Source organism: Somniosus microcephalus, chromosome 2 (genome assembly GCF_052327205.1).
Source record: "Somniosus microcephalus isolate GS21.2 chromosome 2, FLI_Smic_1.0, whole genome shotgun sequence".
NCBI classification, from domain to species: Eukaryota; Metazoa; Chordata; class Chondrichthyes; order Squaliformes; family Somniosidae; genus Somniosus; species Somniosus microcephalus.
In genome coordinates this window covers 273658194-273682224 of record NC_140988.1, presented here as the reverse complement: position 1 = coordinate 273682224, position 24031 = coordinate 273658194, and the positions used below count along the sequence as shown (strand labels likewise).

At 46.2% G+C, this 24031-nt stretch overlaps 1 protein-coding gene across 1 annotated transcript in view; it reads left to right on the top strand.

Annotated features, from left to right (window-relative positions):
- Nucleotides 1-24031, top strand: part of LOC147123409 (sodium channel protein type 9 subunit alpha-like) — a gene marked incomplete at its 5' end in the record, with an annotated part of 190436 nt that overhangs the window by 27321 nt on the left and 139084 nt on the right. Inside the window, 2 exon segments of the mRNA XM_085965975.1 lie at nt 17365-17548; nt 20241-20410. Of these exon segments, the coding sequence (XP_085822101.1) occupies nt 17365-17548; nt 20241-20410 (354 nt within the window).

Sequence of the window (24031 nt, the reverse complement as noted above, 5' to 3'; positions counted from 1 at the left end):
ACTGTTGGGGCGGGAGTTCCAGGATTTTGACCCCAGTGACAATGAAGGAAAGGTGCTATATGTCCAAGTCAGGATTATGTGTGACTTGGAGGGGAACTTGGAGGTGATGGTGTTTCCATACATTTGCTGCCCTTGTCCTTCTAGGTGGTGAAGGTTGCGAGTTTGGGAGGTGCTGTCAGAGAAGCCTTGACAAGTAGCTGCAGCGTATCCTATAGATAGGTCGCACTTCAGCCATAGTAGGCCAGTGGTGGCGGGATGTTTAAGGTGGTGGATGAAGTGCCGATCAAGTGGATTGCTTTGTCTTGGATGGTTGTTGAGCTTCTTGAGTATTGTTACAGTTGGACTCATCCAGCCAACTGAAGGGTATTCCATCACACTCCTGCTTTGTAGGTGGTAGAGAGGCTTTTGGGAGTCAAGAGGTGAGCCACTCACCACAGAAAATCTAGCCTCTGACCTGCTCTGGTAGCTACGGCATTTATGCGGCTGGTCCTGTTGAGTTTCTTGTCAATGGTGACCCCCCCAAGATGTTGATGGTGGGGGGACTGAGAGATTCTAATACGATTGAATGTCAGGGATAAGTAGTTAGGCTCTATCTTATTGGGGATGGTCATTACCTGGCACTTGTGTGGTGCAAATGTTACTTGCCACTTATCAGCCTAAGCCTGGATGTTGTTCAGGTCTTGTTGCATGCGGGCATGGACTACTTCATTATCTGAGGAATTGCCAATAGAGCTGAACACTGTGCAATCATCTGTGAACAGCCCCACTTCTGACCTTATGATGAAGGGAAGGTCATTGATGAAGCAGCTAAAGATAGTTGGGCCTAGGATGCATTCTTGAAGATCTCCTGTAACGATGTCCTTAGGCTGAGATGATAGGCCTCCAACAACCACAACCATTTTCCTTTGTGCAAAGCATAACTCCAGCCACTGGAGAGTTTTCCCGCTGATCCACATTGACGTCAGTTTTACTAGGACTACTGGGTGCTGGAGTCCTCTCCCCAGTTCTAGTGCTCTCCCCATTGGTGTGAGACAGTTTCTCCTGCAGAAAGAGAGGGAGTGAGTTAGTGTGTTGCTATTGTAAAGGGTTATGCAGATGTGGGAGGCACCTTCATATATTGTGCATGCTGCAAGGGAGAAGCAGCAAGTTTGTGAGTGGGAGGCGGTCATGTAATGGAAAGTGGCTCCAGTGTGAAATGTGAAAGCAGTCAGCATAGGAGTTGCTACCAGGTAAAAGCAGAATGCTGTCGTGCCTGTTGTGAGGGCAGTAGCAAGAGGTGAGTGTATGTGATTGGAATGAAAAGCAGAGTTGGTACGGTGTCCCCCTGTGATTGGTAGAAAAGTATGTGGAGAAGTGTTTAGAGTGCTGTGGTGGGGGTGGGGTGGGGTGGGGGTGCGTTGTGGTGGTAGAACTACAGTGGCCAAGTTGAGATATGAAGACATCATTCTCACCCTTGCTCTCTGGGTCAGGTCTTTGAAGTGCGTGCAGCAGGCAACCTTTGTCCTGGGGGTGATGCTGCGGGTATTGACAGTGTCTACTACCTCCATCCAGGCTTGCTACAATGTCTGTTTAGACAAAGTGCTGCCATGCGAGACAAATAGGACCTGCCTGGATGCCTTCACCTGTTCTACAAACATCTCCATTGCTGTGTCAGAGAATCGAGGTCCTGCTCTTCAAAAACCACCCAGTAGCAGCATAGAGTTGAATGATGTAAGAGATGTATTCACTCTTTAAATGGGAGCTGTGCTTGCCATATATCCTGCTCTCCAACTGGCTTTCAATCACCACTGGAAACGCATGAGCCGACCACCAATGAAACGGAAATGAGGCCCGACTATCAAGATGGTTCAGGCCTCAGACTGACGGCATTGGGACCACCCACCTGAAAACACCCGCAGTGAAAATCTACCCAAGTGCCAAACTTTCAAGTTGTCACCATGCCTACAGATTTTTGTAACCCTCTTAAGTTATACCATGAGGAAAACATTATTTTGAAAGTTGCTCAAGAAGCACTAGACTATGTTTGACAGAAATAACCCTGGAGGTTAGCAAAATACTGTTTGCACTCTCTTTTGTCAAACATCTTGCAAAATTAAACATTTGTGGAACGGGAAATACAGTATAGTCAAGAATTCATCATATCAATCATGTGGACTGAAATGCACATCACCAATATGTTTAAACAAAGGAAAGTGTTTTGCACATCAGGGCTTTACTACTTTCTCTTCTACTCCAGCAAAACAAAGCTGTATAAATAATTCAAAACATTTGTAGACAAGTTCACACAATAATTCATCTGTAGTGGATATTGGAAGAAGTGAAAGATATCTTGTAGTGAATAAATAATTACTAAAATGACCAGGTTTTTCATGTATCATTAAATGGATACATAGCACAAAACATAACAAACATTGTGTTGTTCAATTAAAGGGAATGCATCACCAATAATGTCCCATTAAAAAAAAATCAGTCAATACAGATGGCGAGAGAAATTGGGTTTTGGAGTGTCTGTTTTTTGAGCGCTACGAGGCCTCCTAAAGTTTGAAAATGGCGTCCGCTATGCACATGCACACTTCTGATGTGAAGTGCGCCGGACAGCATATTTGTAAAGGGGTTTGTGGCGCAGAGCTAATGACCGCTGGAACCATGCAGAGCAGGCAAATAATGATGTCAATCAGTGTGCTGCTAGTTTCGAGCTTCACGCTCCAGCCTATGCCCTCTCTTAACTTCATACAGCTGAACACGATGTGAAACAGCATGAATGACCCCCCCACCAGCGCTATTTAAAGGGATCATGAACTATTTACCGATTAGTAGGTGGATTATTTCTTCTGGCTGTTGGTGCAATTCTACGCATTTTGGGAACTTTTCCATACTTGTCTAAAGCTTGCACACATGAGTGGCCTAGTAGGCCTTCCTCTTGGAATTGAGCATGACTGGGAGAATGAAGAGAAGCCATGTAGAGCAGGACAAGCTGCTAGAAGAGGGAGGAGGAGGATGGGGAGAAGGGGTGTCAGCAGGAGGCCATATGCAGAGAGGTGCCGCTCCGGGAGAATGGCAGTGGCTCCATGGAATACGAACCTGCTTGTCCTTTCTCAGGATGACAACATTTGTGCTCTCACCCCTGCCATCCAGCCCAGATTGCTGTAGCTCAGGCCGAGATGGTGCAGTCTGAAGCCTGAGCTGCAGCAATCTGGGCTGGATGGCTGACGGGCAGCAGCAAGGGCACTGGCGGAGTGGCAGGGGTGAGAGCACAAATGTTGTCATCCTGAGAAAGGACAAGCAGGTTCGTATTCCATGGAGCCACTGCCATTCTCCCGGAGCGGCACCTCAGCAGTCCTAGTAACTCATTGGAGAACAGATTGCTGGAGTACTGTAATGCCCTGCAAGCCCCTTTGAACACTGGTATCCAGAGTCATGATGACAGCAGTCTGAGCCTGCATGGCACTCAGACTTTTGGTGGAAGCTCCTCGTGCTGCAATGGAAGCTGAGACATCAGTCATCAGATAAGAAAATAAGAAATAGGAGCAGGAATAGACCATTTGGCCCTTTGAGCCTGCTCTGCCATTCATAAAGATCATGGCTGATCTTCTACCTCATCTCCACTTTTCTGCACTATCCCCATATCCTATGATTCCCATAATATTCAAAAATCTATCGATGTCTATCTTGAATATACTCAATGACTGAGCCTCCCCAGCCCTCTGGGGTAGAGAATTCCACGATTCACCACTCTCTGAGTGAAGAAATTTCTCCTCATCTCAGTCCTAAATGGCTGACCCCTTATTCTGAGACTGTGACCCCTGGTTTTAGACTCCCCATCCTCCCTGCATCTACCCTGTCAAGCCCTGTAAGAATTTTGTATGTTTCAATGAGATCACCTCTCATTCTTCTAAACGCTAGAGAATATAGGCCTAGTCTACTCAATCTCTCCTCATAGGACAATCACCCCCATCCCAGGAACCAGTCTGGTGAACCTTTGTTGCACTCCCTCTATGGCAAGTATATCCTTCCTTAGGTAAGGAGACCAAAACTCTACACAGTACTCCAGGTGTGGTCTCATCAGGACCCTATATAATTGCAGTAAGACATCTTTACTCTTATACTCAAATCTTCTTGTAGTAAAGGCCAACATACCATTTGCTTTCCTAATTGTTTGCTGTACCTGCATGTTAACTTTCAGTGATTCATGTACAAGGACACCCAGGTCCCTCTGATCACCAACATTTCCCAATCTCTCACCATTTAAAAAATACTCTGCTTTTCTATTTTTCCTACCAAAGTGGATAACTTCACATTTCTCCACATTATATTCCATTTGTCATGTTCTTGCCCACTCACTTAGCCTGTCTATATCCCCTTGAAGCCTCCTTGCATCCTCCTCACAAATTGCATTCCCACCCAGCTTTGTATCTGCAGCAAACTTGGATATAATACATTTGGTCCCCTCATCCAAATCATTGATGTAGATTGTGAATAGCTGAGGCCTAAGCACTGATCCTTGCGGTACCCCACTAGTTACAGCCTGCCAACCCGAAAATGACCCGATTATTCCTACTCTCTGTTTTCTGTCCATTAACCAATCCTCAATCCATGCCAGTATATTACCCCCAATCCCATGAGCCCTAATTTTGTTTAATAACCTCTTGTGTGGCACCTTATCAGATGCCTTCTGAAAATCCAAATACACCACATCCACTGGTTTCCCTTTATCGAGTTACAACTTCAAAAAAACTCTTAACAAATTCGTCAAACACGATTTCCCTTTCATAAATCTGTGTTGACTTTGCCCAATCCTATTATTATTTTCTAAGTGCCCTGTTACCACTTCCTCAATAATAGAATCTAGCACTTTCCCTACTACTGATGTCAGGCTAACTGGTCTGTAGTTCCCCATTTTCTCTCTCCCTCCTTTCTTAAATAGTGGGGTTACATTTGCTATCTTCCAATCCATGGGAACCATTCTCGAATCTATGGAATTTTGGAAAATGACAACCAATGCATCCACTATCTCTATAGCCACCTCTTTCAAAACCCTAGGATGTAGGCCATCAGGTCCAGGGGATTTATCGGCTTTCAGTCACATTAATTTCTCCAGTACGATTTTTTTACTAATACTAATTTCTTTCAGTTCCTCATTCTCGCTAGTCCCTTGGTTCTCTGCTATTTCCAGGAAATTTTTTGCATCTTCTTCCGTGAAGACAGACACTGTGGCCACGAGAATTTTCCCATCGATGCAGCTTGGTGGCGGGACAGCTGCCCTCCGGGTTCCAGTCCTGCCCCCAACGATACCAGACGCACAGACGCAATTTTGTGTCAACTGGCCTTGTTAAGCCTGCCCTATGGGCTTGCCAGCCAATTAGGAGGAAGCCGGTGTCAGATGACGTCAGTTGATGACACGTCATCTGCCGGTTTTCTTAAAGGGGCCACGCACAATTTTTTTTGACAGCTGATTTTTCAATGTTTGACAGCATTGAGGTGCTGCAAACATTGACAATCACTGTACAAAGGTGGGCCCTTGCACCCAGGCTCTCCAGTGACTTCCTCCTTAGGCTAGAACAGATGACAGCTGCAGGTGAGGTTACAGAAGCAATCTGTCACTGGTGAGGGAGGTTCTGCCAGTGAGGTGGGACTACACACACAATCCAAAACTTGTCACCTACAGAAAAGTGTAAATGCATTAAAAATGATTTTCCCAACATTTTCTTACCTCTGAAACTTACCAGTGTACCATTGGATCCTTCACACCACTTCTGCAACTGTCATCAATGCAGAAACATTACAGTAGACCCACAGCACGCCACACACTTTTGCAATAGACCTGTCAAAATTGCAAAAAGCCTCTTAACTGCCTGTTAACAAGCAGTTAAGTGCCTATAATCCTCTTCCCGCCGCTAGCTGTCGGGTCCATGTGCAAATCGGGGACCCGACATCTAGAAAGATTTTTGGAGGCAGCTTGACAGCGAGTTTCCAACCCACTGTCAATCTTTGCAATTTTTCCTGCCACCAAATCAACCCCCTGAGCGGTGGCAAAATTCCAGCCAAACTATTTGTTTAATTTCTCTGTCACTGAACGGCTGCAGGGCATTCTGAAGGGGGAGGGTTAACAGTCAGAGGTTGTGGTTCACATTGGGACCAATGACATGGGTAGGAAGAGGGATGAGGTCCTGCAGCAAGAATTTAGGGAACTAGGTAGCAGATTAAAGAGCAGGACGTCAAAGGTTGTAATCTCTGGATTACTCCCGGTGTCACGTGCTAGTGAGTATAGGAATAGGAGGATAGAGCAGATGAATGCGTGGCTAAAGAGTTGGTGCAGGAGGGAGGGCTTTAGTTTCCTGGATCACTGGGCCTGCTTCTGGGGAAGGTGGGACTTGTACAAGTCGGACGGGTTGCACCTGAACCAGAACGGGACAAATATCCTTGCGGGGAGGTTTGCTAGCACTGTTCGGGGGGTTTAACTAAAATGGCAGGGGGTTGGGAACCTGAGCAGGGAGACAGAGGAAAGGGAAACAGGGATAAAAGCAAAAGATAGGAAGGAGAAAAACAAAAGTGGCTGTCAGAGAAATCAACGGTTTAAATCAAACGTGGCCACAGTAAATAATAATTCTAATAGGTCTAAGAGCATTAAAAAAACAAGCCTGAAGGCTTTGTGTCTTAATGCGAGGAGCATTTGTAATAAGGTGGACAAATTGGCTGCGCAAATAGAGGTAAACAAATATGATTTGGTTGGGATTACAGAAACGTGGCTCAAGGATGGCCAAGACTGGGAACGCAACATCCAGGGGTATTCGATATTCAGGAAAGATAGGCAAAAAGGAAAGGGAGGTGGGGTAGCATTACTGGTTAAAGAAGGGATTAATACAATTGTAATGAAGGATATTAGCTCTGATGATGTGGAATCTGTATGGGTAGAATTGAGAAATACTAAGGGAAAAAAAACATTAGTGGGAGTGGTATATAGACCTCCCAACAGTAAGGCGGAGGTTGGGGATGGCATTAAAAGGGAAATTAAAGAAGCGTGCAATAAGGGCACAGCAGTCATCATGGGTGACTTTAATCTACATATAAATTGGGCCAACCAAATTAGTAACAATACTGTGGAGGAGGAATTCCTGGAGTGTTTACGGGATGGTTTCCTGGACCAATATGTCGAGGAACCAAACAGAGATCAGGCCATCTTAGACTGGGTATTATGTAACGAGAAAGGAGTAATTAGCAATCTTGTTGTACGAGGCCCCTTGGGTCGGAGCAATCATAATATGATCGAATTCTTCATTAAGATGGAGAATGAAGTAGTTGACTCAGAGACTAGGGTCCTCAATTTAAATAAAGGAAACTACGATGGTCTGAGGAGCGAGTTGGCTAGGATTGATTGGGGAATGGCACTCAAAGGGTTGACGGTGGATAGGCAATGGCAAACATTCAAAGACCGAATGGATGAGCTACAGAATTTGTTCATCCCAGTTTGGCATAAAAATAAAACAAAAAAGGTGACTCAACCGTGGCTAACAAGGGAAATTAGGGATAGCATAAGATCCAAGGAGACAACATATAAATTGTCCAGAAAAAGCAATAATCCTGAGGATTGGGAGCAGTTTAGGATTCAACAAAGGAGGACAAAGGGATTAATTAAGAAAGGGAAAATAAAATATGAGAGTAAGCTAGCAGGGAACATAAAAACTGACTGTAAAAGCTTTTATAGATATGTGAAGAGAAAAAGATTGGTGAAGTCAAACGTAGGTCCCTTGCAGTCAGAATTAGGGGAATTTATAATGGGAAACAAAGAAATGGCAGACCAACTAAATTCATACTTTGGTTCTGTCTTCACAAAGGAGGACACAAATAACCTCCCAGAGATGCTGGGGAACATAGGGTCTGATGAAAGGGTGGAACTGAAAGAAATCAGTATTTGTAGGGAAATGGTGTTAGGAAAATTGATGGGACTGAAGGTCGATAAATCCCCAGGGCCTGATACTCTACATCCCAGGGTACTTAAGGAAGTGGCCCTAGAAATAGTAGATGCATTGCTGGTCATCTTCCAGAACTCGATAGACTCTGGAACAGTACCCATGGATTGGAGGGTGTTGTATCCGTGTGTTAATGGAGACACGGAATGCAGGAGTTGGTTTCACAGGTGTTTACTGAACAAAGTCTGGAGGTGAACTAACAGATACAAGACACTATACAGGCTTATATAGCCCGAGTGGCCATTACCGGCATTACAGTACACAGGGGGCTCTTAAAGGCACATACACCACAATTCCTCCCCTTTTAGACAACCAGTACATAACATTTTAAGTAATCATTAATCAACATATTACAAGAACAATAATCTACACATTTGCTGCAGTTAATCAATGATAAGTCAGTCTCTCTGGAGGCTTCCTGACTCGGTCCGGATAACGCCTCGGTGGTGTAGTAGTTTCTGGTGGTGTAGTAGGTTCTTTTGGCAAGGTCGATTCGGCTTGAATGCCAGTGTCGGGTTCATCTGGTTCCAGTATCACCGGATCGGAGGTAGATACTATGGGTATCTCTGCTTCATCATTAGGCGTATAGAGTTGTGGTGTAGGTTGTCCCTTTTCGGATGACTCTATGATCTGGTCAGCATGGCGCCTTATTATGCTTTCTCCAATGTCCACGGTATACATCAGCGGTCCTAGTCGTGTGCAAATAGTTCCAGGCTGCCATTTCTCGGTACGGTCGTCCCGGGCCAAAACTTGTTGACCTATCTGGAAGGTTCTAGTTGGCCTTTCATTCATGCCTTGAAATTGCCGGTTCTCCACGTCCCTTCTGATGTTTGGTTTGATCAAATCCAGCCGGCATCTTAGGCTTCTATTGAAGAACATCATGGCGGGAGTTTGGTTTGTAACCACATGTATTGCATTCCTGTATGCAAACAAGAAGTTATCTACCTTATGCTGAAGTTTTATGTCTTCATTACCCATGGCCTTTATGGCCTTCTTGAAGGTCTGGACAAACCTTTCAGCCAATCCATTGGTGGCGGGATGGTATGGGGCGGACGTGTAATGCTTAACCCCATTGTTTTTTAAGAACTTCCTGAATTCTTCGGATACAAATTGCGGTCCATTATCAGAACAGATCTGTTCCGGCAGCCCATTCCTGGCAAATATGGTCCTTAATACTGTGATGGTTTTTTCCGTGGTGGTGGCGGACATCTTTATTACCTCCGGCCACTTGGAGTGTGCATCAACCGCAATTAAGAACATTGAGTCCATAAATGGACCAGCAAAGTCGATGTGTACCCTTTGCCATGGAGATGAGGGCCACTCCCGTGGATGTAGAGGGGCTTGTGGTGGGGCGTTTTGGACCTTCTGGCATCCTAGGCAGCTCTTGGTCATTTCTTCGATGTCTCCATCGATACCTGGCCACCACACAAACGCTCTGGCGAGGTTCTTCATTTTCACTCCACCCAGATGCCCCTCGTGAAGCTCCTTTAGCACTTTATCCTGGAGTTTGGGTGGAATCACCACTCTGGATCCACACATCAAAGTTCCTCGGCACACTGACAGCTGTTCTCTTCTTTGCGAGAATGCTGGCAACAGTGGTTCACCATGTGCTGGCCATCCCTTCACCGTTAAATCGTAGACTCGTGAGAGAGTTGGGTCATTTCTCGTTTCCTATTCAATGGGAGAATTTGTTACTGGTAGACATTCCACTGTGGTTGAGTGGAACATCTCCACTTGGTCCACTGTAGGTGCCTCTTCTACCGTTGGCAACGGTAGGCGCGATAAACCGTCAGCATTCCCATGCTGTTTTGATCCTTTGTATTCTATGTCATATTGGTGTGCCCCTAGGAAAAGGGACCACCTCTGTAGCCTTTGCGCTGTCATAATGGGAACACCCTTTTTAGGGTTGAATATGGAGACGAGGGGTTGATGGTCAGTCAACAAGGTAAATTTTTGTCCGTGTAGGTAATGGTTGAATTTCTTCACTCCCCATACCAGGCTGAGTGCTTCCCTGTCGATCTGGGCATAGTTACGCTCAGCTGAGTTCAATGAGCGTGACGCAAAAGCTATCGGCCACTCCGAGCCATCAGGGAATCTATGTGATAATACAGCTCCTACGCCGTAAGGGGATGCATTGCACGCCAGTCTGATTGGCAGTGATGGGTTGTAATGAGCCAAAACTTCCTTGGACGTGATCAAGCCTTTGCATTTATGGAAGGCACGTTTACAGTCTTCGCTCCATTTCCAAATTACTCCCGTTTGTAGCAGTTCGTTAAGAGGGTGCAGAAGACTTGACAAGTTCGGTAAAAATTTATGATAGTAATTTATCAATCCCAGGAACGACCTTAATTGTGAGACATTTTCAGGTGCTGGGGCTTTTATGACCGCTTCAATTTTTTCAGGTGACTCATGCAACCCTTCCACGTTAATTATGTGGCCACAATATGATATTTGTTTCTGGAAAAATTCGCACTTGGGGCGATTTGCTCGTAGGCCCCGTTCTCTCAGCCTAGTGAGCACCTGCTCCAAATTGGCAAGGTGCTCGTTGTCATTTTCTCCTGTTACAAGGATGTCGTCTAGGTAGCATTGAGTCCCCGGAATCCCTTGGAGGACTTGCTCCATAGCTCTTTGCCAGATAGCTGGAGCTGATGCTACTCCGAAAACCAGTCGATTGTACTGGTACAGGCCTTTGTGTGTATTTATCGTGAGATACTTTTTAGAGGCCTCTTCAACCTTCATCTGTAGATATGCCTGTGCTAAGTCAATTTTGGTGAAACATTTCCCTCCGGATAGTGAGGCGAAAATATCTTCGGATACTGTACCGTGTGAAGAACCGGGTTTACAGTCACCTTGAAGTCCCCACAGATGCGAATTTTTCTCTGTTCTTCAGATTTCTCATTATTCAACGTTTTCTTCATGACCGGGACGATGGGTGTTGCCCACTCGCTCCAATCTATCTTGGATAATACGCCTGCTTTTTCCAAATTCTCCAGCTCTGCCTCGACTGCTGGACGAATTGTGTATGGCACCGGCCTTGCCTTAAAAACCTTGGGAATTGCCGCATCTTCCACTTTTATTGAGGCAGTGACGCCTTTCAAGGTTCCTAGTTCCTGTTGAAACACTTCCTTGGCGTTGGCCAAGATGTCTTTTAATCGTTCAGGTATGACGTCATCATCATTTTTTTTCTTACTGGTCACCGTCAGTGCCTGAATGGAGTGCCAGTCTAAACGTATCTTCCTGATCCATTCACGTCCCAACAGCGGTGGACCACCATCTTGCAGAACGTATAAATACAACTTCTGTATTTCTTTGCCGTTGTATACAACAGGCACCTTTATTTTCCCTTTTGGGTATACTTTCTGCCCCGTATATGTTTTCAAGATAATGGATGTGTCTTTCAAAGGTATATGCGGAAATAGCCGCTCGTAATCCCGTCGACTTATGACGGTCAGAGCTGATCCTGTATCTAGCTCCATTTTAACTGGGGACCCCGCTATCGTGAGGGTAACCCAAATGGTCTGGTAATCTTCTTTGGCAATTACATTATGTAATTTGAGACAGCTTAGTCTCTTGTTTCCGGAGTCACTATCGCTCTTCTGGTCTTCGGAGCTACTGTCCGTCATCATTTGTACCTTTCTGTACTTTTCCTTATTGATTTTTTTCCTGTCCGTGGATTTTTTTTGTCCAGATCGGCATACACGTGCAATGTGTCCAATCTTTCTGCATTGCCTGCATGCTTTGTCCTTGAACCAGCAGTCCCTCTGGTCATGGGTGGATCTGCCGCAGCGATAACATCTCTCAAAACCCTGTGTCATTTCATGGGTGCCGAAGTCCTGTGGCTTTTGCTGTATCTCTGCAGCTCCTCTTGCGGCTGCTTCGTATGATACAGCCATACTGAAAGCCTTGTCCAGTGTCAAATCTTTCTCAGAAAGTAACCTTTTCTGTGTTCCTTCACTTAGGAGACCGCAGACAAATTTGTCTCGAAGAGAATCTGCCAGTCCTGCCCTGAATTGGCAGTGCTTTGACAGCTTCCTTAATTCGGTGAGGTAATCAGCGTTCCTTTCATTCTTATGCTGATTCCTCTTGAAGAATTTGAATCGTTCCACTATCAGCAGCGGTGTTGGGTTTAAGTGCTCCTGTAGGGTATCAACAATTTCCTTAAAATTCTTGTCCTTTGGTTTGGCTGGAGTGATCAAGTTTCGTAACAGCCCGTATGTCCTTGCGCCTATTAGATTTAGAAGTACTGATGCCTTTTTATCATCTTCTATTTCATTTGCTGTGCAATATACCTCCACTCTTTCCACATATGTGGTCCAATCCTCTATATCGTTATCGAAAGCATTAATATTGCCAGCCTTAGGCATCCTGAAAAAAAAATGGCGCCTCCTGCGCTTTCCTTTCTTCCCTGCAAAAAAAATGGCGCTTCCCGCTGTTCTCTGCGGTTTTTATTTACATAGGTTTTTTTTTCAATCGGTGGAGACTCATTCCCGCCGGACTCTCTGGGACTTTTCCCTCCCTCTGCTTGGTCCGAATGCCGACCTGCTTTGCAGCGCCGGCCGTCTCCGGAGTGCTCCCCCGCTCTGTCTCTGTTTGCCTCCGCCTTCGTTGCTCGGCCCCGCTGCAGAGCCAGCCGATGGAGCCCCAGCCCGCCGCCCAGGAAGGATTATTGCAGTACCTGCCACCAGCTCGGCTAGCTGGTGAAACCACAGTTTTTTTTTTGTTTTTTTTTTCTTTCTTGTTTTTCTTCGATCTCCTTGAGGTGCTGCTGAATTGCAGGTAAGTCCGTTTCCAATTCGTCGCCACTGTTGTATCCGTGTGTTAATGGAGACACGGAGTGCAGGAGTTGGTTTCACAGGTGTTTACTGAACAAAGTCTGGAGGTGAACTAACAGATACAAGACACTATACAGGCTTATATAGCCCGAGTGGCCATTACCGGCATTACAGTTGTGGTAAACCACTGTTTGTATTCCACTGTGTACATGCCTCGGCTGACTCCTCCCACGAATCCAGGTATAAAGGTGACTGCTCCACAGCCCCTTTGTATTCTGGACCGGTCGACCACTCGAGGCACACCTTCATTCTCTTGTTAATAAAAGCCTGTTAATTACTCGCTTAATCTCAGTCTTTTGAGTTATTGATAGCGCATCAATTTTATTAACAAGATTTTTATAATGGAGAAGATCCTCACACCAGCATGCCTGGACTTAGACCATCGGGAAGCGGACGCATCCACCAAGTTTACTCACTGGCTTAGGTGTTTCGAAAAATTCCTGACCGCCTCCGCTGCAATCAAATCGGACGAGGACAAACTGGATGTCCTGACCTCCAAAGTGAACCACCGAGTGTACTCGGTCATCCAAGACGCGACCTCGTACGCGGATGCTATCAAGCTCCTCAAGGACCAGTACACGCGCCCAGTGAACGAAGTGTACGCCAGGCACCTTCTGGGGAGTCGTAAACAACAACCTGGGGAATCGACCGAGGAATACCTTCAGGCACTGTCTGTGCTTGACCGGGCCTGTGGTTGTAAGGATGTAAAGGCCGCCGTGTACACAGGGGAACTTATCCGGGACGCTTTTGTAGCGGGCCACAAGTCCAATTACACCCGACAGCGACTGTTGGAGCAGAGTGACCTCGACCTCAACAAGGCCTCTGAACTCGCACTATCATTGGACGCAGCCTACCTGGGCATGGATGCCTACTCCTCTGCACCGTGGACGCCGCGGGGAACGACAGCCTGGGACACGGTAGGACCGTCTCATAGCACCGTGCCACCCCAGCCACATCCCAGCAACGGCCCAACTACCGCAGCAGTGTCCCAAGGCCAGACAGCAGTGCCCCAAGGCCAGAAATGCTACTTCTGTGGCCAGGCCAAACACCCCAGAGCGCGCTGCCCGGCGAAAAATGCGATCTGCTCGGGCTGCGGGAAGAAGGGACACTACGCCAGCGTCTGCAGGGCCAAAGCCACCCCGAACCCCAGCAGCGCCGCGTGTGGGCCGTGCGGGCCGCCATCTTGGGCCTCCCCAGCCATGTGCGAACCCCCGGAACAGCAGCCATTTTGGACGCCTCCAGCCACATGGGGATCATGGACGCCGCCATCTTGGACGACAGCTGGGACGCAGCAGGCCCCCAACACCGCCTCATCTGATACCCGCAGCGACACACCGACCCCTACGCTGGCCTCCGTTACACTGGACCAAGCGAGACCGCACCAGCTGGCCAGTTCCACAATGGACATTAAGGTAAATGGTCACGAAACAATCTGCCTTTTTGACTCTGGGAGCACGGAGAGCTTCATCCACCCCGTCACGGTGCGGCGTTGCTCTCTCCCAGTCCTGCCTGCGCACCAGCGGATTTCTATGGCCTCCGAGTCCCAGTCGGCGGACATTGGCGGCTACTGCGTGGTGACACTCGTAGTAGACGGGACTGTGTACGATAATTTTAAACTTCTGGTCCTGCCCGACCTCTGCGCTGCCGTTCTACTGGGGTTAGATTTTCAGTGCCACCTTAAAAGTGTTACGATGGCGTACGGTGGACCCCTCCCCCCACTCACATTCCGCAGCCAGCAGCTTCCAAATTGCCCGCCGCGCACCAGGTGCAACCTCTCCACACTCAGAGTCACCCCCCCCCACCGTTTGCTAACCTCACCCCCGACTGTAAGCCCATCGCCACAAAGAGCAGGCGATACAGTACAGTTCCTGATTTATACTCTGTCCTAAATTACAACTACTGTTTGGGGGCCTATAAACAACTCCCACCAATGTTTTCTGCCCCTTGCTATTTCTTAGCTCCACCCAAACTGATTCTACTTTTTGATTTTCAGAGCTAAAATCCTTTCTCACTACTGTCTTTATCCCATCCTTTATTATCAGGGCTACCCCTCCTTTTCCATTTTGCCTATCCCTTCTAAAAGTTAAGTATCAGATGCTGCATCATTGTTGGTTCCACAGGTGTGCTGATGGAAGTGACCACCCGTTCCATGTTGGAAAGGATGGGCTCTAAGCTCTGTGCAAAGCCTTGTGCCAAGCTGGTGCTGGACTCCTCCATGCTGCTTGACATTGAGCGCAGGGTTCCCAGTGCACCAAGCATTTGGGTGTGTATACTCATCAGCCTTCTTCTGTAGCCTGGCCCATCAAAGTCATCATCTGAGTCTTCTGCCGCAGAACTAGTGTGCGACCTTGCCCTCTGGCGAGCTGGCACCTGCGCTACCCTTTACCCCAGCCCTGGCTCCTGCACACTTGTGCCTGGTGTCTCACCCCGTGCACCCTCCTCTATCCTACCCTCTAAAGTACTGTCTCCTTCCTTTTCCTTCACTGGCTGGGAAGGTTCGAGTTCTTGGGTGTCTGAAATGAAAAAGGGACAATGGCTGGGTTGTGGTGAGAGGAGAGGAGAAAGTACGAAGTGCATGCTTACACCATCTGAAGCTTTGAATAAGAGATTGTGCAATGAGAAAAGGAGAATTAGGTATCCAGATAACTTATCATCGAACCCTCCAGCCCTGCCAGTGACCACGGCCTCAGTGATGCCCCTCCCCATGATGGCCAGCACTGTCTCCTCCATGGGGGTTAAAACATGCAGGCGCACTTGTCCTCCTCCAGTTCTTTGCTGCTACTTGCTGTTATGCCCCACCTTCTCCTGCAAGAAAGAGAGAAGTGTGTCAGTGAGTGCCATGCAAAATGTTTGGGTGGTGTGACTGTCATGATTGAATAGCTGCTATTGTGTGCAAACTGTGAGATGTGGGTGTGAGCCTTGCAATAGTGCTAAGTGTGTGAGGGTGTACTGAATTGAACAGTGGATGAGGCTCGTGCTGCAGCTGGTAGGATATGGCATTTGAAAATAAACTCACAGACCTTGACAACTCGTGAGAGATCATTAAACTTCTCCCTGCATTACGTCCAGGTTCTTGCAGCTATACTCCTGGCATTGACCTCTGCCGCTATCTCTTCCCACTGCCTCCTGAGCATGTGCCTGGAGCCCCTCCCCCCCCCTGCCTGAGGATACGGGGCATCTTTCCTCCATTCCAGCTCTTCCACTAAGACCTCCAGTGCAGTGTCTGAAAACCTTGGTGCACATTCTCTACCATGGTCATCTATTGTTGAATCTTCCACAGCACACTTTTGAAAATACTCCCAGCACCTATTCCAGCCACAATGCACCCCCGTTGAAGAGGAGCAGGCTGGTTTTAAGTAGCACTAGGCATTGGCATTCACGATATCAGGCTCCCTGCTGATGCACGCAGCCAATGAACAACTCTTGGAGCGCTGGCTGCACGCAGCAATCATTTAAAACAGCAGGCAGCACAAATTTGACGTCCTGTCTGCATCACAGTGAACGGGCGCGATCCCTGCGACCGTTTAAGGGTTATTCAGTATAACCCACATGGATTGTTGAGCTGGCCCCACTAAAAAAATTTTTTTAATTACCTGCCTGCAACAGCCCATTTAAGGACGACTATTTAGGCCGCTCAATGCCTGATACCAAGGGATGAGGCCGCGTGCTGCATGCTCCACTTGTTGGTACCTAAAAATTGCATCAGGGTATGTCGTAGTACTCCGATTTGTTTTCTGTGCCTGAAGGCATGACTGTCCTATTTACGCTGGTTGGTCTGAGTTAAAGTTGACCCCCTTGTTTTTATTATGGAAAAATCTTTAGAAATGTAAATTATTTTTATGAAGTCATCCCAAGATGGTTAGCCACTCAATGGGGATGTCACTTGTATTGCATTTTGAAAGTTTAGCATTGAAATGTAACGTGCATGCCCTAGGCAAGTTTTTAGTTCACCCCATTGTTCACTGAAAGCTATGCACATCCTGGAATATTTATTTAAGCAGAATCAGAAGAAGCAAAAAAATAATACAACGTTATCAAATGTTATTTCTTATTCTTGTCACACTGTGGGAACAGGTACATTGGGAACAGTAGCATAGTGGTTATATTACTGGTACTAGTAATCCAGAGCCTGGATTAATGATCCAGAGATATGTGTTAAAATCCCACCACGGCAGCTGGGGAATTTAAATTCAGTTAATTAAATAAATCTGGAATAAAAAGCTAGTATCAGTAATGGTGACTATGAAACTACCGGATAGTCGTAAAAACCCAACTGGTTCACTAATGTCCTTTAGAGAAGGAAATCTGCCGTCCTTACCCAATCTGACCTATATGTGACTCCAGACCCACAGCAATGTGGTCAACTCTTAATTGCCCTCTGAAATGGCCTAGCAAGCCACTCAGTTGTCAAGAAGGTGACTTGTTACTGTCTCAAGGGCAATGGGATGGGCAATAAATGCTGGCCTTGCCAGTGACATCCACATCCTGTGAATGAATTTTTTTTAAACTGTGAAACCTCCCAAAATTTTGAGTGTTTTAAATTTGTTGCTTTCTTTTAAAAACAGCTTAGAGTCTTCAAACTAGCAAAGAACTGGAAAACGCTAAACACATTGATCAACATCATATTCAAATCATTGAAAGAGATGGGAAATCTGACACTTATAGTCATCATCGTCATTTATATATTCACCGTAATAGGAATGCAGCTTGTTGGGCATGATTATGAAAATAAAGTAAGTATATTACAAAGTCTTACTTCTTTTGGTTGTTTGTTAAACTAGGTAATCACTCTGATTCTGACCTTATAAATATATCTATTCCATTTTTACATGCTACAAATTTACCCAAGCTTTAATTAAAAATGGATCCTAATAATGTGATTTTGTGATATGTGATCGTGGGTATTACTGCTCTAGAGATGCTCCACATGGTGCAGAGAGCTGGCCTCGTAAAGCACTCAAGTGAACACCTCACAATGACCTGTGTTACCCACTCCTACACAGATACACCCAATTGGGGGAGTCTGTGTTTCATGTTTACACGGCGTGTGAGAGGTTGCTGCCCCTCTTTGAAGGGGCTGCTCCTCGATTTTTGGCTGCACTTCAGTCCCACGCTCCTGATCTTTGGTCACCCGGTGCGGAGGGGAGCGGGCAGATCGGAGGACCTCCTCATAGGACTGCTCCTGGGCCTGGCCAAAAAAGGCCATCAATTGGTCCAGGCAGCGGGCAGTCGAGGGGGTCGCTGGGCCCGATTGCCTGCCTCTCTTCCGCGGCCATGTTCGCGCCCGGGTGGCCCTGGAGATGGAGCACGCGATGTCAGCCGGTACGCTTGAGGCCTTCTGCGACCGGTGGGTGCTGCAGGGACTGGAGTGCATCATCACCCCGGCCAACCAAATTTTAATTTAATTAGTTTTATTTAAAGTTTTATTGATTTACAGTTCATTTGTTTTAACCACCCAAACTAAAAAGAGTACACCCAATTGGGGAATTAGTTAATAAGTTGCAGGAGGTAGTACTTGGCAAAGCACAGAGCATGATAGAGGAGGAGGAAGAATGATACCGGGGCTTTCAGAATGATACCGAGGTTTAGAGGGTTAAATTATGAAGACAGCTTGTATAAACTTGGCTTGTATTCCCTTGAGCATAGAAGATTGAGGGGTGATATGATCGAGGTGTGTAAAATATTAAAAGGATTCAATAGGGTAGATACAGAGAAACTATTTCCTCAGGATGGGGAATCAGGTACACAGGGACATAATCTTAAAATTAGAGCTAGGCCATTCAGGAGTGAAATCAGGAAAGTCTTTTTCACACAAAGAATAGTGGGAATCTGGAATTCTCCCTCAAAAGGCTGTGGATGCTGGGTCAGTTGGAACTTTCAAGAGTGCCATCTTCTGGCTCAGATTGCTCATGGTGCCACCTGAGTTTCAGCTCCCCGGTTCGGTGAACTGCCCACGAGTAAAGGCACAACAGATGCACCATTGACATTGTGCCCATTTTGGCCGTATGTTTAAAATCACCGCTGCGTGCAATGAAAGTACAGTAGGCCTCAGTGCCCAATAATGGGGGTCACCTGTGCCTGATACACATCAGCATTATCGGTGCCAAACATTGTATATTTAGGGCCACAATTGTCTTTTTTTCCCATTTTCTCTCCTTCTCTCCTCAAGTCACTGGCTCTTACTGAGTACAGTTCTGCAGGTGTTGGCAACCATCCAGTACCTCAGCCAAGTGAACACTCTTTGCATGAACTCTTTGTTGTGTCAGCTGTGGCTCAGTGGGTAGCACGCTCGCCTCCGAGTCAGAAGGTTGTGGGTTTAAGTCTCACTCCAGGGACTTGAGCACATAAAGCTAGGCTGACACTTCAGTGCAGTGCTCAGGGAATGCTGCACTGTTGGAGATGCCGTCTTCAGATGAGATGTTAAACCAACGCCCTGTCTGCTCTCTCAGGTAAAAGATCCCATGGCACTACTTCAAAGAAGAGCAGTGGAGTTATCCCCAGTGTCCTGGCCAATGTTTATCCCTCAACCAACATAACAAAAACAGATTATCTGGTTATTAGCACATTGCTGTTTGTGGGACCTTGCTGTGCGCAAATTGCCTGCCGCATTTCCCACATTACAACAGTGACTCCACTTCAAAAGTACTTCATTGGCTGTAAAGTGCTTTGAAACGTCCGGTGGTTGTGAAAGGCGCTATATAAATGCAAGTCTTTCTTTAGCCTAGACCGCAAGTATCAACAGGGTATTTGACTGTAAATAGGCTGACATTTAAAAATATGCTAAAAACAAAAATGATTATATCGTATCACAATATCAAATATTCATACTAGCTCAGTGACTCTTAAGAAGCAAATAGTATTGGAAGTAGAGAGAGCCTCTTAATTATAATACTTAATGCCCATGGAGCAGATGTTCAAAGCAGTAGCCAGTCTCTTCTGGTGAGAGGCAGCCCACAACATGATCTTGGAGTACTTGCAGTACATCATTAAAACAAATTAAAATCATAACTTAGAAATTACTGTTGATGATACTAGCAGATGAATGCTTAACATGCTTGTATGTTTACTGTTGTAATAGGGACTTAAGCCTGTTTATTTTAAATGAGTTAACACCTCTTGTAAAATAGAGGACGGAGCAATGTTACATATACGTACTATATTTTTATCCACTAGTGTTACCAAGAGTAATTCCCAGGCTAATAACAATTGTTAACAGAATACAGAGTGGAAACAGCAATGGCTCTATATTTTCCATAGGTGATAAAGAAGTTCATAACTCATTGAGACTTCAACACACTAGATATATCAAATCTTTCTCACTCATGGAATTAGATGAGTATGCCACTGTTCCCCACTCTGCACCTTTTATTCATCTGCTTTGTTTTACGTCAGCCCATGTTTTTCATCTGACATTATGTTACGTTATAGGAGGCATTTGAAGGCAATAAAATACCAAGATGGAATTTCAGAGGCTTTTACAATTCCTTTATAATGGTGTTTCGAATTTTATGTGGGGAATGGATAGAACCATTATATGACTGTATGCGCTGCTCAAAGATGTACTTCTGTCTCCCACTGTTCTTGCTGACATACATAGCTGGAAACTTTCTGGTAAGATCACATTATGTGTGGCCTCAGACTATATCAAATGTATTGTTTCTTAGCATGATATTCTTAAGGCATTAGTATTTTTAAAATGAATAGGACAACATGCTCAAAACATACAGTGCAATGCAAAAAATATAGTGAACTAACTATAACTAACTGTAGGTCGGGGGGAGAAATTCATTATAGCCCCGTTTGGGGCACTAAAACTTCGAAAGCTGAAAAATTAGCGCCAGGCGCTAATGATGATAGGCTCCCGCGAAATTCAGTTTTAGCACTCCAAGAGGGAAGTGGAGCACTAAATCAAGCACTAACCACTTCTCTTAGGGCGTTAAAGTCGGAGAGTGGGGCGGTACTGGCAGAGTGCGAGACAATTTGCAGCGCATTCCAGACGGCACTCTTCAATCACAGCGGCTGCTTCCCTCGCTTAAAGGAAAGGGACAATACTGCAGCAGAAGTTATTTGTCAGCACTGCAGTCTTGCAAGGCGACTGCCAATACAGACCCAAACACTGTCACCAAGTGAAGGGCTTGGACATCCTGCAACAATAAAAGAGTGAAAACTTTGCGCAGGCACCAGACTGGTGCAAATAATAACAGTTCAGCGATCTGAAAAGCATTCCCTTTAATTACCGCTCCCGAAGCGGCCATCCGACTTCAGAACGCCTCCTCTAACTGACGTCAGCGCGAGGCGATAATGCAGGGGACGAAAGTTACTTTCACATCCGGGGCGGTAACGGGGCACTGCACACTTGATGACATCACGATCTAAGGGGCGCTAGAGACCAAGGCGGTAAGTGTTAGCGCCAACGCAAAACCGGCAGGGAAGTTCGCGGGCATCGCTGAATTCACCGCGCCCGATCGGTAACCCCTTAGCGCCTCATTACCACCCCCCGCAGGTGCTAACGGGAGGTGCAAAGCAGCCAAATTTCTAGCTTTTAATAAATGCTAATATATGGTATGGTACCGTGCAAGATGTGGTATATTCATACCATTCTTTAGCATTCATTAATCTGATCTACAGTCAGCTGCGGTTATATTTCTACATTGAAAATGCATATTTTGCATTTCATAGGTTTTGAAATAAATCTATATAATAAGTCTATTATGATCCATTGTCTGAGAAAGTCTTGCATCCAACACAGCAACTGTACTTTGTTGTGGCTCTAGAAACACAGAGAGCTTGTCCACTAATGTGGTGCAGGGCATCAAGGACATCATTCCAGATTGGAAGATTGAGAGTATCACAATGTGGCTAAAGCCAGCGTTATAACTATAGAAGAGGCTCTTGTGATGGAAATGTTTCTCATTCATTATCATTTCCATGAGGTTTGATGTGATTAGAAGTTGTTATTAAGGGGGCTAGTTTTAACTTTTATCGCCGGGCGAAAAACAGGCGGCAGCGAGTCAGCAGCCTATTTTACACATCACCCGATTTTCTAAGAGGTCACATAGTTTGAAGAAATTAGGGCGAGGTATAAAATGGGCTGCCGACTCACTATCACCCGTCTTTCACCCAGCGACAGTTAAAATTGTCCCCCTGTGAAACTTGATTTCTTCCTGTGCTAAACACAATGAGGAAGATTTCCTCTTTGCACAATGTGAAGCAAAATTTAAACCCTTTTATAAAGAATGGATTTACACATAAGCACACAGAGAAAATCTTTCTCCACATTTACCACTAACCACTCAGTTGACAAGGACAGTTACAGTAGTGAGGGGAGCAGCTAGTTTCTTGGACAGGGGCTGTGTGAACCCAGACACTTTGCCAGTACCAGTTAATTTTCTGGACAAAAAGGTTTTTGAAAGAGGTGTCAAACTTGGTTGTGCCTCATCTTAATTCAGCAGACTGAGTTTTACACTTTAATAGACTTTTAAGGGCCGATTTTAACCCTGCACTGTTATATTGGGCCATGGGACTTACCCGAACCGATCCCGCTGTCTCCCCACAGGTTCTGATCTTAATCTGCTGCCCGACATCCTGCTCCCGCCAGCTGCTGCTTCCCCCCCCCCCCGGTATCAGGCGGGAGATTGTTAAAACTCCTGGGTCTCATGCTGCTGAGTTCCGGACAGTTTGCCATCTGCCTCAGCCCCCGCCCCCTCCCACCAACTCCCGTCCCGAGGCAGGGGCTTTAGTACCTCAACTTGAAGTCTGAGCATTAGGTTTCTGTTATATTTTGGGTTTTTTTCCATACTTCTTACTCTAGATTTTTTGGCTGTAATATTTTAGATCACCCTCATAGGTGAATCCCACCTTCCTATCCCTTCAAGAACATCTTCACTATACTTAGTATCTAGGTAAGCTTTCAGTAATGTGCCCAGGCCAATGAACAGAACAATCGTTCTGTTAATTATTTTAGTTACTGAAAATATCCTATAGAAACCATAGGATCTCCCTCCTTTCGTTGATAAGCAGTAGAGCAGCACATCAGGCCCCGTTTTAGGTTTAAACTATTAAGCAAAATTATTTGATAAAAAATGAACAAGTGATTAAGTAATATTAATACAATAGTCATGTATTTACAGTAGAAAGTCTGCTATCTAGCTCCTGAAAGAAAAACAATAAAAGATCATGGGGTAAAAATTGGGGGGCGCTACCTTCGCCGATGTGCTAATTTTAGCACCCCGAAAATGTTAGCGCCCCCGCGGCTGATTTTCCCAGGTAGCGCCCCGAGAGGGAGGAGGGGCGCTACTGGAAACACCCCGCGTCCCTCTTGGGGCGCTACGTGCCGCGATACTGCAGGCCTTCCTCCCCTTATTAAAGGGGAGGGGCCTGGTGCAGCGTGTCCCAGCGCCCAGCTGGGCCACCAGGGATTGGGAGTGCTGGCAAACGAGTCCAGCACTCAAGAGGGGTGCCGGGCTCACGGAGAGCAGCCGGCATCCTGCGGGGGGACTTCACGGGGGCTGGAGACAGCACGGGGCAGGTGCTGGCAGGTGGCCAGCAACAAAAATGGCAGCCCGCCACCTCCCCTTTAACTAGCGCTACCCCAACCGCAGGTAGGCCCCCCTGACCCTGGTGGACATAGCGTCCGGCGGTAAGTCGGGGGGAGCCACCCACTATTAAAGCCGGGGCGCTAATGGGAGGCGCAAATCAACTGAATTTAGCCCCCCACAATCTTTGTGTCAGCTTTTGCTCAGTGGTAGCACTTTCCTGGAACTTGGAACTGACCATCAGATTTGAACAGCTACAGCTCCGTAAATATCCCTGAAAACAGTTGCCAGTTTTCCTGGATTTGAATATCTGTCAATCAAATTCAAAAATAACCAGCTGTCCAACACATATTTGAATAAGTCACATAGTCTATATTTGTTCAAAAGTAGCTTCGCTCCTCCATCAAGCTGTGTAGACAACTGACCAAAATCACACCACTGTATTGAGTTAAACTTCGGACAAGATTCTGACTCTTTGGGCTAGAAATTGCGTAGCGCCCCGTTTGGGGCAATAACTTTTGAGGGAGCGCAAAAGTATCGACGGACGCTACACAATTGAATCAGATACGAACTTCCGGTTTAGCGCTCCAGGAGGGAAGTGGAGTGTTAAATCAAGCGCTACCACTTCCCTTAGAGCGCTAAACAGAGCAAGCAGGTCGGTAACGGCAGAGCGCTGCACAATGTCCCGTGCAGTGCT